This window comes from Schistocerca americana, chromosome 4, assembly GCF_021461395.2.
Source record: "Schistocerca americana isolate TAMUIC-IGC-003095 chromosome 4, iqSchAmer2.1, whole genome shotgun sequence".
Taxonomy (NCBI): Eukaryota; Metazoa; Arthropoda; class Insecta; order Orthoptera; family Acrididae; genus Schistocerca; species Schistocerca americana.
Genome location: NC_060122.1, coordinates 301910260 through 301924833, shown reverse-complemented (window position 1 = coordinate 301924833; position 14574 = coordinate 301910260). Strand labels below are relative to the sequence as shown.

Here is a 14574-nt window from a genome sequence, read left to right as displayed (position 1 = left end):
TTTTTAAGAAATTGAAACACTTGTTCCTTTCAAAATGAGAATTACGTTAAAAATCAAATTAATGGTGGTTGTTTTACATTTCTTCCACTTTAAGGCATTATTTTCTTTTTAAAAAAATGCATTTTCAGTAGTTATTACACACCTGATGCAAATATGGGTCTCCAGGAAAACATAAGATAATGGTAATACTATTGGTTTCACATTGCAGTCAAATCTTGCTGTAGAAAAATTTCCTTTCAAGAAAGAAGATTTCCCTGGTATGACTTGTCGTTGGTATGACCACAGTGGAAAAGTTCCTAATCGACTTTTTATTTGTTCAACGAGCAACAGCACAAGCTTTTTGGAATCCAAGGTAAGCTTATGTCTGGAAATAATGTCATATTAGAGTGATCTGTTGAATGTGGTAACATTCTAATTTGTTGTTATTGACACTGATAATGCAAAGAAATTCTAATGTTTTGAAGGATAGTAGTTGATTAATGACTACTATGTGAGAGTGCATGATACATATTTTACCTGTATGTGATGTAATTGTTTGAAATTGACACAACTTCAGACCTTTACAAGTCTATTGGTCTTCACTGATGTACATGGTTTATGTCTGTGCTGACTTTTTGCCCTACCCAGGAGAAAAAGAGAACTTGGCTAACTTATAAGCAGCAATGTTTATCCACTGAATCTGTGATAATATTGGCTATTGTATGATGTTGCTTTTTCATAGTTTCTTGTAAGAGAAAATCTAATGGCACAAGACTAGATCAGACGTGGCCAAACAGCACTCTGCAAGCTCTCTGGTCTAGTACTTCAAACATATTGGCAAGTGGGGCAGAGGGGTGAGTGACAGTTCTGTCAGAAGGGTAAAGAAGAAAAGGAAGCCTGCAGCTAGATGCCACTAGATCAAGACAGTCACTTTGTCACACACCAAGCAGTTAGCTAACAACACCAGTTGTGTTAAATTAGATTTACATTCTGCACCAGGAATACTGTGGTATCTGTGCAATTTTCCATAAAAAGAAAACCCAGAGAAACTATATCATTCAACGTGGAATGGGATTTCTTTGCTTTTCATATTTTTTGAAGGCTGAGCAAAGTGCTTAAATGCTATCACACTATAACGAGCTGGAAGAATTGCACGTTGGAGCATTATTGCAACACCAGCCACAAAGACAATATGTTGCATTTGTCTTGTGATGTAAGAGAAAGAATGGTGGATGAAATGGAGCACTTAGAGAAAACACTGAGTTAAAGATAAGTAAAGAAGTGACAAAATCTTATAAATTGCATTTTATGAAGGTGTAAAGAAAGAAATTTATAAATACATAACTAAATAATTGGAGTAACAGAAGAAAACGAGCAACACAAATGGAAGATAATCACAGCTTTTTGTACAATTTGCAGGTATAAGCGATTAAAAATATAAAGTTTGTTTCTACAAGAGGAAAATGACATTGAGAGGCCGTTGCTACAAGTGAGCCGCCAAATAGCTTTCAGAATTGCAGAGAGTGGAACACCATTTGGGATAGAGAATACATTACAGAATGTATAGTACAGGCAGCAGAGGTTTTTTGTCCAGGAGAAATTTTGAAGTGCGACGAATTACACAGTGGTATATGACTGCAGATGTACAGTGTCAGTTGACTTAAAGGGCATCCAAATTCTTACCATGTTTCATCACACATGACAATCCCACTGACGTGTGAGAGACAGCACAGTTGCCACGCGGGATAGCCGCGCAGTCTGAGGCGTCTTGTCACGGTCCACACAACTCCCGCCCGTAGGAGATCCGAGTCCTCCCTCGGGCATGGGTGTGTGTGTGTATTGTCCTTAGCGTATGTTAGTTTAAGTTAGATGACATAGTGCATAAGCTTAGGGACTGATGACCTTAGCAGTTTGGTCCCATAAGACCTTACCACAAATTCCCAAAAACAGCACAGTTGGTGATTTTTGTGCACAGAGTAAGAGCTGAGCTGGAGATGATTCTCAGTTAAATTTCGCGTAAGGACACTTCTGCTGACAAGGACACATTTGATGCTGTGGAGCTGGTAATTTATTTTTTTGGGAGGGAGTGGAAACAGCTGGTCAGCATCACAACAAACAGTGTACTGTCAATGTGGGGAGGGCAAAATGGGCTTACTAGCTTGATAAGGGAGAAATTAGTCTGTGAGTGCCTCATTGCCTGATCCATCAAGAGGTGCTATATGCTAAGTCAATTAAAGCAATGATATTATCATGTTGTAACCACAATCAAGGTCAAAATCGAAAGCAGGGTCACCAGTGAAGGACTGCAACACTTCAAATAATGGAAACTCGCGTAGGAATATCAACAGTGTAGGAAAAGATAGATTGCTACATCCCATAAAAGAGACACATTATGTTGGAGACAGACACAATGAAAAGAGACTTACACAAAACACAATGAAAAGTCACTTACGAAAAGGTTTTGGCCACAGCCGTCATCAGCTAAAGGACAACAGAGAAACACACACCATTCATACACTCAAGCAAACACACCTCACACACTCAGTCCTTCTCATAGGCAGCCAGGACCTATATGCAAGCAAGCTACCTTGCTTCCTCGATCCGGGTATGATGTGTTGAACATAGTCATCCTGAGTAATATAGTGTGGTTGAAACGAGAACAGCATATCCATTGTTGATTTGCATTACAACCATAGAGCTGAAAGAACTGTGTAAAGCATGTAGTGTCATGCTTTGCTGTGCCGTAGGCGAATGTCATGATGGGCAGTATTGTACCCAGTCTCTCTATTTGCCATCATTTTATTAAAGCATTCTGTGAGGCCATTCGTCTATGTCTGGTAGGTAGTCATCATCCTGTGGGTGATGTCACAGTGTAAAATTACCTCTGATACTGGTTTCAACTGGAAAACTTTTCAGTGATTAAAAATCATCACATGGGATGCTCCATGCTTCAAAATGTTGTTTTCTACAAGAAACCTTGCAATTTGTCGAACATTGGCAGTCATAACAGCTTTGGTGACAGCTTAGTTGGTGAGGTAGTCAGTGCAGACTATTATCCATTGATTTCTGTTTATCAACTTTGGGAACCTAACCAAGAGATCAATTTCAGTTTGGTAGAATGGTGCCGTTGCAGGCAGAATTGGTATCAGATGGCCTGGAGTTAACTGTGGCATGTGTTTCCATTGCTGGCATTCTTTATAGTGGCTCACATAGCACTTAATGGGTTGGTAGAGACCTGACCAGTGATACCAAAATTTAGTTCTGTTTAGAGTCTTCATGAATCCTATGTGACTAGATGTAGGATTATCATGGAAATACTTGAGGACACCTGGGTGCAGATGAGCTTCTGTGGTTTTTGGCAATGCTAGATCTTATGTTATTTATTGCAGACATCACTGATATTTTATCCACACTGCTGTGTTCTGCCAAATGATTCATTAAAAAGCAGTCAGCATCCTTATGTTTGCATTCATTTTTACATACCATTGTGACGACGTACTGCTGGACGGTCAGTGACTATCTCACCAATCAGCCCAATAGTTGATTCCAGTTTGATGGAATGGTGCTGCTGCAGGCAGAATATTGTACCAGAAGCTCTTTAGGTAACTGCAGTGTTCATTTCTGTTGCTGGGATTCGTTACAGTGGCTCACATAGTAACACTGTTATCCATTAATTTGTGTTTATCAACTTCGGGAACCTAACCAAGAGGTCAATTTCAATTTGGTGGAATGTTGCTGCTGCCCTGGAGTTAACTGGGGCATACGTTTCTGTTGCTGGCATTCCCTATAGTGGCTCAAATATTGCTTTATGGGCCAATAGAGCTCTGGCCAGTGATACCTGCATCTAGTTCTGTCTAGAGTCTTCACAAATCCCATGTGGCCAGAGGTTGGACCTTCATGGAAATACTTCAGCGTAAGTGGTTGCAGATAAGCGGGAATGATGAGCAACCATTTCCATCCCATTAGGTCATAGTTCTTCTTACACACTGTTCCATTTATTAATTGAAATTCTCCTTTGGTTGGTTGCTTCCTCTTCAGGCTTCTATGGCTTTCAGCAACTCTGGTTCTTTCCTCTTTTCAGCAGCAATGTTTTTTAATGACTGAGATTTCTTCAGGCTGCTGTGTTCCGCCAAGGGATTCCTTGAAAGGCAATCAGCTTCCTTATGTGTCCACCAATGCTTGTATACTGTTGTGGCGTCGTACTCCTGAGCCTTCAGTGTACATCTTGCCAGTCTACCCAACAAATCCCTCAGGCTAGTTGGCCAATGGAAAGGAAGGTGATCCATCACAACAGTGAATGATTCACTAAATAAATATGGCTGAAAATTATTGATGTCCAAACAGCTGCAAGGCACTCTTTTTTATTTGTAGAGAAGTCCATCTCACACTTCGAGACTATTCTTGAATCATAAACTATGGTATTTGCAGCACTTTCCCGCTTTTGTACTAGAACTGCACCTATCCCGTGACCGCTAGCATTGGTGGGTGTCTCGGCATTTCTATCATATGATGCTGAGACTGCACCTTGCAAACCTTTCCACGAACATTTGGTGTCTTCCTGCAGTAGTTCATGCAAGGGACCTATCTTAGTACAAGGGATGGGTCTGTACAAGTGATTCAGAAAGGTCTGAATCGCCGTTATTATGAGTACATTCCAAGAAAACCTCTCACAGCATGAACATGATGAGAAGTCAGAATATCTGTGACTGGTCCTTGTTCTCCTCTATCTGGATGAACTCCATTGCCATTAACTTGGTTCCCCAAGAATTTTATTTCGTGGAGGACAAAAAGGCACTTCTTCAGATTCAGGCAGAGCACTATAATCTGAGCAAACTTAAACAAAGTTGTCAGGCAGCTTAGGTATTCATCAGATATGTTCATAAAATGACAGTGGCATTCAGGTAGCAAAGATTCATCATCCGTGTAAGATATTGAAGCAGGTTGTCCATTGTATGCTTGAAGTTGGTTGGTGTGGTCCATATTCCAAATTGCATAACTCTGAACCCCATAGACGCATCAAGAGCTATGAAGGCAGTCTTTGCCCTGTCGGCCTCGTCGACCTCAGTTTGCCAGTAGCCTGTCAGCATGCCCTTAGTTGGGAAGTACTTTGCTTGTTTCAAGCAGAATAGGGTGTCATCAGTAGTGCAGCTGTGGGTAGACAATGTTTTTCATGATTTTGTCCCATATCAGTAACTGACACAAAAACACGATGTGCGATTTTTCTTCTACTCAAGGACTGTGGGAGGAGACCAAGAACTCTCTGAAGATTCAGTGATGACATTTCTCAACATCTTATCCACTTCTTCCTGTTTTCCTGTCATTCAGCTGGTGACAGTCTATATCACTGCTGGCTAATTGGTGGATGATCCCCATTGTTGATATGGTGTTTTACCATGGGGCATTTGGTGTGTCTTGTCCCCTATCCAGATTGAAGCATCCAAAAATTGGTGTGAATGGCTAAAACTGTCTAGTGTTAACTGCCTAGTATTGTTCCTCGATCAGACCAAATCCTATTGGGAGTTTGTTAGTAGCTTCCTCCCAGCATTTTCTGTTGTAGTAGTTGAGCATTGTTTTCCATCTGTTGCATTAAGTTGCCTCTACTGGACTGGTTAGGCTGTTACTGTGCCCATACTGTTAGGGATGAAATGTGACTGATTGTGACAGTTAGTGAACCAAAGTTCTCCTTGACCAGCTGCAATACTCATGATCAACAATCGTTGCTAGTGTGTAGATTTCTTAAGTGAAACTGAGTAGCATTTTGCAACTGGCAAAAGCTAACAGCTCAACTGGACATCTAGATTTATGACTGAAACTCACCTAGTTGTAATGGTAGATTAGCAACGTCTTCAATGGCATACAACCACCCAGAGCAATCTTTGGTATGTGTTCTTGTTGAAATCAGCTTCAGCAATATGGAGCTATGATTTCCCACCGTCTATGACTGCTTTTGATGCCTACAAGAAGTTCCATCTGAGAATAAGATTATGTCTACATTCTGTTAAAACAACAAATTTGAAGGGGCATGTTCTATCATTGATAACTATTTTTGCAGTACATGTTCCTGTCAGCAGTACATGTATCCCATTTGCGACTTTCAGCATAATCGCTTTTGTGTCATGGAACAAATTCTTCTTTAGCTGGTGACAATTACAAAAAAGAAAGCCCTTGAGTGGACTAGTGCCCATACAAGCTGGCCATTGATGATGCATCAGAGATTTCCTGATATCTTGGTGACTGTCATCCGTGGTGGATTTTAATCTATGGTAGCCTCACCTGGTTAGATGGTCACCTCGATTGCAGTAGTCTGTAGTTCATGGGCATGAATAGAACTGTTGTGGTGGTTGATGTATGGTGGTGTAGTAGTTATCAAACAATCATCTTCTTTCCCTGTAGTAGTGTACAATGTGTCCAGAGCATCCACAGTGGAAACCTATCAGTGTGTTGTACTCCATTCTTCGAATGTCTGTTCTGCTGCAGGGTGTTATGCTTGGTGAAGGAGATGGTTGCATCTGAATTGATAGGGTGCTGAGTTGTCATGTGATGACTGTGGCCCAAGTCCTAGTTGTTTGAGTGCATTCTTCTTGGCATGTTCAACTGGTGGAAGAGGTTATTACTAAAGATTGATACACCTCTTCTTCAACATTCTCTATTACTTCCTGACATATGGGGTCGAAATTTGTGGCTACTATCTCTTACTTACTTGGTCTGACAGTTCTAGCTGCTATTAACTGCTTATATATTTTCTTATTATCTGATGTATTAGAGCGGCAAGATTGTGATGCTCTTCCACAACTGACATGGGAACCACATTTGGTAATCAGTCATAATTCTTTTGTCCGATTCTATTCTGTTTTGTTTCCTTGATATGCTGGCACTGCTTGATGAATTGGTCAATTGTTGTGACAATTCTTTACCAAAAGAACTTTTTACATGTCTTTTCTGGCTCCTTTCATCAAGTGTGAGATTTTGTCAGCTTCTGTTGTATTGGATTTGCAGTATGACAAAGTAGCCAAAATATTCTGTATATAAGGAGGTGGGACCTAGATAAGTGGAAAGAACAAGAAGTTGATGAGAGTTCCAAAGAGAGCATTAGGCTACGAGTGACTAGAACGGGGAAAACAAATAAAGTAGATGATGAATAGGTAGCCATGAGAGATGAAATAGCGAAGGTGGCAGATGATAAAATATGTAAAAAAGACGAGGCCCAGTAGAAATCTTTGGATATCACAGTAGATATTGGATTTAAATGATGAAAGAAGAACATATAAAAATGCAGCGGATGAAGCAGGTGAAAGGGAACACAAAAGACTAAAAAATGAGATTGATAGGAAATGCAAAAGGGCTAAGCAGGAATGCCTAGTGGACAAATGTAAGAACTGAGAAGCATATTTCACTAGGGGAACAATAGAAATTGCATACAGGAACATTTAAGGGGCCTTTGGAGAAAAGAGAAGCAGCTGTATGAATATCAAGAGCTCAGATGGAAAACCATACTGAGCAAAGAAGGGAAAGCTAAAAGTTAGAAGGAGTATGTATAGGAGTCTATGCACTTGAGACAAACACAATATTATAGAAGCGGAAGAGGAGAGAGATGAAGGTAAGACGGGAGACATGATATTGTGAAAAGAATTTGGTAGAGCATTGAAAGACCTAAGCCTGTGGAGTAGAACACATTCGTCACAACTGTTGATAGCCTTGGGAGAGCCAACCATGATAAAACGCTTCCATCTAGTGTGCAAAATGCATGAGACAGGCGAAATAACCTCAGACTTAAAGAAGTATGTAATAATTCCAATTCAAAAGAAAGTGCGTGTTGACAGCTGTGAGTATTACAGAACTATCAGTTTAATAAGTCATAGTTGGAAAATATTAACACAAATTCTTTACAGACAAATGGAAAAACTGGTAGAAGCTGACCTCAGGGTAAATTAGTTTGGATTTCAGAGGAATGTAGGAACACAACATAGTACTAACCCCCCAACTTCTCTGAGAACATAGGTTAAGGAAAGACAAACCTATGTTTACAGCATTTGTAGACTTAGAGAAAGCTTTTGACAATATTGACCATAATACTCTCTTTGAAATTCTGAAGATCTTCTTCTTTTGCTGCTGCATATTCTCTAAGATATGTTTGCGATCACATTTTCCCAGTCTTCTCTATCTCTTCCAGCACTGATCAAGTCACAGGCGTGTCTTATTCCTGTCCACTGTCTGATGTTGTGGAGCCATGACATTTTTCTCCTGCCAATTCTCTTTTGCCTTCAATCTTCCCCTTGATTATCAGTTTTAGAAGGTGATACCCTTAACACTCCTATGCTGGTGACCCTAAACTCACATAGATGCTGGCACCGGATCTGTGATATCCATTCATTCAAATTAACAATACTTCAAAAATATCACGTATGGATGAGCTCCAGAATTGTGTAAGGTGCTACATTTATTTTCAATAATTTTATTAGAGAATTATTTCATGAACATACAACATAGAAATAAGGAACTGCACTTGGAAAAATATAATGTTCAGGAAATGTTTTACATGGTATGTACGACATACAAAGTCCAGAAAAGTAACTTACAACTAAAAATATGACAAATAAGAGATGTTTTCGTGTTTCTTCTGGAGGAACACCCAATTCACATCCTTCACGGCAAACAAAATCACGGTGTTGAAGATACAGATGTTGTCTGCAGAATTTAAACGAGTATTTCATCAGTCATCTTGTACTAGTTGTGAGACAGGGTTTGCAACGCTTCCTTCTTCCGGGATTGGCATCGGCACTGTTGGCTCTCTCACCAACAAGACCTAAAGGTCAGCAATTTTGCGGCAGAATTTCAATAATGCATGTAGTAAGGGTCCGAGGTAGACTGGAAAGCAGGCTTCGTTTTACCAATTGATCTTCCAGGAGTTCCCATCCAAGCTGACAAAGAAACAGCTGTCAACGGAAACTTTCCTAGCCATTTCCCATATAAATTATCTTTGAATTTATATCGGCAACATTCAGTATCGAACAAAATACGACCATGGGCCATCGTTGTGCACCCCTCTGAATGTTGTAGGCAGAGCACAATTTGTCGACCATATCAACTCTAATTTTGTATGTGTTATAATAAGTTATCATAATAGGTTTTCTTTTATCTCCTGTGTTTCTGTCAGTTTCAGCATCATAATGCATACTTGAGAACAGAAACTTTTTTTTTTTTTGTTTGTTATTTTTATTTTGTGGGACATAAGAAACAATTGCACTTTCTTTTCTGTAAGCAAATTTGCTAGAATTTGCAGCCCTGGTTTTCATGTCCTTCATTTCTTTCAAGATTTCGCACAACCATATTCCCAAGTAGTTAAATCTATTCACCCTGTCTGTGGGTTGATTAATATGCATTAATTCTGCATTTTGATGCTCATCTGTATTGCGAGTGACTATCATAAATTTAGTCTTTTTGGTGTTGATCTTGAGACTCAGATTCCTGCTGTGTTCTCCCACTGTAGTCAGAAGATCTTGCAGATCATTCGTGTTATCTGCAATTAAGACTGTGTCATCTGCGTATCGTATGTTGTTAATCCGTACCCCATTTACTTTTATACCTATCTCGCAATCTTCAAGCGCCTCCTGGAATATAAGTTCTGAGTAAAGGTGATGAGAGTACACGGCCTTGTCTAACTCTACAGATTTTTTGTGCTTCTGTCAATTGGCCAACAGTTCTGACCACAGCAGTTTGATTCCAGTACAGATTTTCTACACAAAGAATATCTTTTCATCCATCTCCAGTCTTCTCAAAATTTGTACAAGTTTTTGGTGTTGCATTCTGTCAAGTGGTTTTTCATAGTCTGCGAAGCACAGCATTACATTCTTCCTCTGATCTAGCACTTTTGAACAAATACCTGAATCGCAACCAGTGGTTCCCTCGTACCTAGACCCCGTCCAAATCCAAACTGTGAATATCTGATATTCCTTTCACACTTGGCCGTGGTTCTATATTAAATGATCTTGAGAAATATCTTTAGGGTATGGCGTATCAGGCTAATTAGTCTGTAGCCTGTGCATTTTCTTGCATTGTTCTTCTTGGGCAAAGGGATGAAGTGTGATGTCAGCCATTTGTCAGGAAATTTACCTGTATGATAAATGTGATTAAATATTTTTTGGAGAACTGGGATCCATGATCATCTAATAATTTCAGAATTTCAACTGTTATTTGGTCTGGAACAACTGCTTTTCTATCTTTTGCCGTTACTGTTGCTCTTCTGATTTCATCTTTTGTGATGGCAGGACAAGCTATACCCTCATCATCTTTATTTACTATTTCAGGTCTTTCATCTGCAAAAAGATTGTTTATATAGTTTTCTTTTGCTGATAATTCTGTGCTATTTCTCCTTGGTCATTTTCTATATTTGATAAAATTTTCTTATAATATATACCAACCATTTCCTTTATCTTCATATGTAAGCTAAAGTCATTATGTATTTGTTGCAGTCATTCCAACTCTTTACATTGTTGTTTCAGCCAGTTATTTTTTGCTGATCTTATCTCGTTTCTTATGACATTCTGCATGTCCCTGTATTTGTCCTGGTTTCTTTCATTTTTATGTTTTCTCCTTTTTTCAAATAATGCCAAAATCTTGTCTGTCGTCCAGTCTTTCTCTCATGTTTTCTGTTTGTAACCTATTTCATTTTCTGCAGCATATGTCACAATTTTCTGCATTTCCTCCCATATGTTGTTTATATCTCTTCCTTCTTCTAGTTGTGGTTTGACTGTATCTGTAATTCTTTTCCTGATTTTTGTGGTTACCCTATTCTAGATATCTTCATCTTTAAGGTGATCATATTCTATTTTCCACTGTTGTGTATGTTCTTTGACATTTGTAATTTTTATTTTTATTTCTGTTACTAGCAGGACATGGTCTGAGGGAACATCAGCTCCCGGATAGGTGCAGGCCCTCATTACTGAGGATCCAAAGTGCATGTTAATCAGAATGTAATCTATTTGATTTCGTACTATATTGTCAGGGTGACCAGTTGGAGCTCTCCATGTGTACAAGCATCTAGGGGGTAGCTCAAACCAAGTGTATATTATCTTCATCTTTTCCTCTTGACACAAAATTGACAAAGCCATTCGCTCGATCATTTCGTATTCCTAGTCCATATGGACTGACTAGTTCTTCAAATCTTCCTTCTCCTATTTTAGAGCTAAAATCACCCATAATTAAGTTTATCTCATGTTCTTTTACCAGCCTAAGAAGTTGTTTCAACTCTTTGTAGAATACCTCAATTTCATCTTCAGTTGAATCTGATGTGGACGCATATACTTAGATGATGTTGACATTAATTGGAATGACATTAAGTTTAATTAAAGCCATTCGGTCTGAATGAGGGAAGAAATGTATTACAAATTTTGAAACTTTTTCTGAAACAATTATTCCGACTCCTTTTCTGTGTCTTATCTGAATAGTAGATAGTTCCTCCGTGAACCTCACACATTCTAGCATCTGGCCACCATGTCTCTGCCATTCCTAGAATATCTATTTTCAATCTTCCCATTTCCTGCATTAAGTTAGCTAATTTCCCAGCTTGATATAAACTCTGTATGTTCCAGGTACCGATCCTTACTTTGTTTCCAAGATTCATGTTCCTACTCTCAGCAGCATTTAATGCAGTTCGCCCCTCCCAGAGATCTGATAAGGGAACTATTTATACCTCCAGAAAACTTTGAGTTAAATTCTGAAGGTAGCAGGGGCAAAATACAGAGAGCCAAATACTACTTATCACTTATACAGATACCACACTGCAATATTAAGAGTTGAGGGATGTGAAAGGGAAGTACATCTCCTTTTCATAATATTGTTATATTCCATCCAAGATCTGTGATATGCTATACATGCATGATGAAGTAACAGGTTGACTCCAGAGTCTTGTAATGGTGTCTTATTGTGCTAATAAACACTTACAGAAAGACATCTTGGGGTTAGTAGATGTCTCTACTTGTCGAACCTGAAACCATCTACCTGTAAAGCCATTGTCCACCTATGCCATTGACAATCTGATCAGTACCTACTACGTCGCTGTCTGGAGCCAATGTACCTCAATCCACATGGTCTAGGTAAGGTTAGCCAATCGCAACACACCTACCCCCTGCGGGTCCGGGGATTAGAATAGGCCCGAGGTATTCCTACCTATCGTAAGAGGCGACTAAAAGGAGTCCCACCCCTCAAGGGGGTCGTTAGCGCCTGCGTCCGGAGACGGACGGTTCCACAACCTCTATTTGCGGTCATTTTGCTTTTTTCACTTCTCGTTTCTTCCTTCCTTTGGTTGGTTCCTTTCTTTGCTCTTTTCCACCTCACTGTCTTCCTTACTCTTTCCCTTGTCTTCTTCTCCTTGCCTTCTCATTGCCTTCTTCTCCTTGCCTTCTCCTTGCCTTCTCATTGCCTTCTTCTCCTTGCCTTCTCATTGCCTTCTTCTCCTTGCCTTCTCATTACCTTCTTCTCCTTGCCTTCTCTGGTCTCCGCCTCGGCGTTTGAGACAGTCTGTCCTCTCTCTCCCTCTCTCTCTTCTTTTTCCTCTTCTTCCTTCCTCCCTGTGCGTGCCTGAAGGCCGACCCACGCGTTCGCACGCGTAACCGGTGACAGGGTAACGCGTAATTCCCCGCCCTGGGTAGACATGTAAGGCACGCGCGTACCCCCTGGTAAAGGCCAGGCCCGGGGAGGGGTGATTGCCTGAGCTGATACCTTCTGACCATGCCGATTGGTCCCTCCGTCTGTTTCTCGGGAGGCGTGACCTGAGGTGTAAACATTCACCTAAGGCGGGAGTGCCCTCTGAGAGGGTCCCCACAAGGAAGGAGCGCGCCATCGGAGACGCTGGCAATCATGGGGGATTCCTCCGCAATGGATTTCACTCCATCTGTCTCGACTTCTGCCCAAAAACGGAAACGTGACCAGCCACCTGTGACAAAAGTACTACCGCCTGCCCCACAGTTCCTCGTCGTTTCTCGATCTGAGGACGGAAAGGATTTTTCTTCTGTCAACCCTTTCGTTATCCAGAAGGGTGTAGATGCCATAGCCGGATCTGTCAAATCTTGTACCAGGTTGCGCAACGGTACCTTATTACTAGAAACTGAGAGCGCCTTTCAGGCACAAAAACTGCTTCGGGCCACACTCCTGTACACGTTCCCTGTGCCGGTGGAGGCTCACCGAACTTTGAATTCGTCTCGTGGTGTGGTCTATACTAGCTCCCTCGACGGATTGACTGACGAGGAGATCCAATCATTCCTCGCTGAGCAGGGCATGACGGCTGTCCATAGGGTCATGAAAAAGGTCAACAATGACCTTGTACCGACCCGGACACTTTTCTTGACCTTCGATAGTGTTAAGCTGCCATCGCGCATCAAGGCGGGCTACGAGGTTATTTCTGTTCGCCCCTATGTCCCGACACCTACGCGCTGCTACCAGTGTCAGCGTTTCAATCACACTCGACAGTCTTGTTCCAATGCGGCTAAATGTGTCACTTGTGGCAGGGATGCCCATGAGGGTGACTGTCCACCTCCGTCTCCTCGTTGTGTGAACTGTCAGGGTGACCATGCCACATCCTCCCGCGACTGTCCTGTCTATAAGGAAGAACGCTGTATCCAAGAAATTCGGGTCAAAGAGAAAGTGTCCACCTCGGCTGCTCGCAAGCTATTGGCTAGTAGGAAGCCCACGCTGCTCCCAGCGGGGAAATACAGTACTGTCCTCGCCTCTCCTCGGACTACCCGGGAGGTGGCAACCCAGACATGCGATCTGACCTTCAGCACCACGGTCGTCCGTTCGGCCAGTGCTAAGATCGCCCGGTCGACGTCTCCTCTTCCTCCTGTCACCCCTCAGACACAAGCACCTTCATCAGCTTCTGCCAAGACGAAGACCCAGAAGTCAGATGCACGGGCCTTCAAGAAGGAACCGTCCCGTGCAGACTTCCTACGTACCTCGACCTCCCAGCCTTCGACCGGTACTTCCACCAAACGTCCTTCCAAGAAGGCTCATAGGAAGCACAGTTCTCCTTCTCCGCCATGGCGCATTTCTTCTCCTGCGCCACCCAGCGGTTGCCGCCCCAGGCCGTCATCCGTTTCGCCTGGCCGCACCGCTGGTAGCCGAACATCTGGCCGTTCACCGGCGGAGGAATCTCCCCCTCCCGGCCATCTTCCCACGATGGCCGATGAACCTATAGACCCAATGGACGATGACTGTCCACCTACTGATAGCGGCGGCAGTGCTCGCTCGAAGCCAGGCCCTCAGCGGCCTTCGAGGTGACCCCTTCTTTCATCTTCCTTTCCTTCTTACGATGGCACTTATTCACTGGAATATTCGCAGCATTCACTCCAACCGAGAGGACTTGAAGTTGCTGCTCCGCTTGCACCGTCCGCTCGTCGTAGCCCTCCAGGAAACGAATCTACGCCCATGCGATCAAATTGCCTTGGCACACTACACCTCTGTGCGTTTTGACCTACCCCCTGTGGTAGGTATCCCGGCTCATGGAGGGGTTATGTTGCTGGTCCGGGATGATATTTACTACGATCCCATCACGTTGCACACCGGCCTGCAGGCAGTTGCCATCCGCATTACTCTCCCCACTTT

General features: G+C 41.9%; 1 protein-coding gene across 3 annotated transcripts in view; it reads left to right on the top strand.

Annotated features, from left to right (window-relative positions):
- LOC124612700 (adhesion G protein-coupled receptor A3) overlaps positions 1-14574 on the top strand; it is a 193851-nt gene that overhangs the window by 122018 nt on the left and 57259 nt on the right. For all 3 annotated transcript variants that reach the window (XM_047141048.1, XM_047141047.1, XM_047141049.1), the window contains one exon: positions 209-352. In XM_047141048.1, the coding sequence (XP_046997004.1) occupies positions 209-352 (144 nt within the window). The remainder of the gene's footprint in view (positions 1-208; positions 353-14574) is intronic.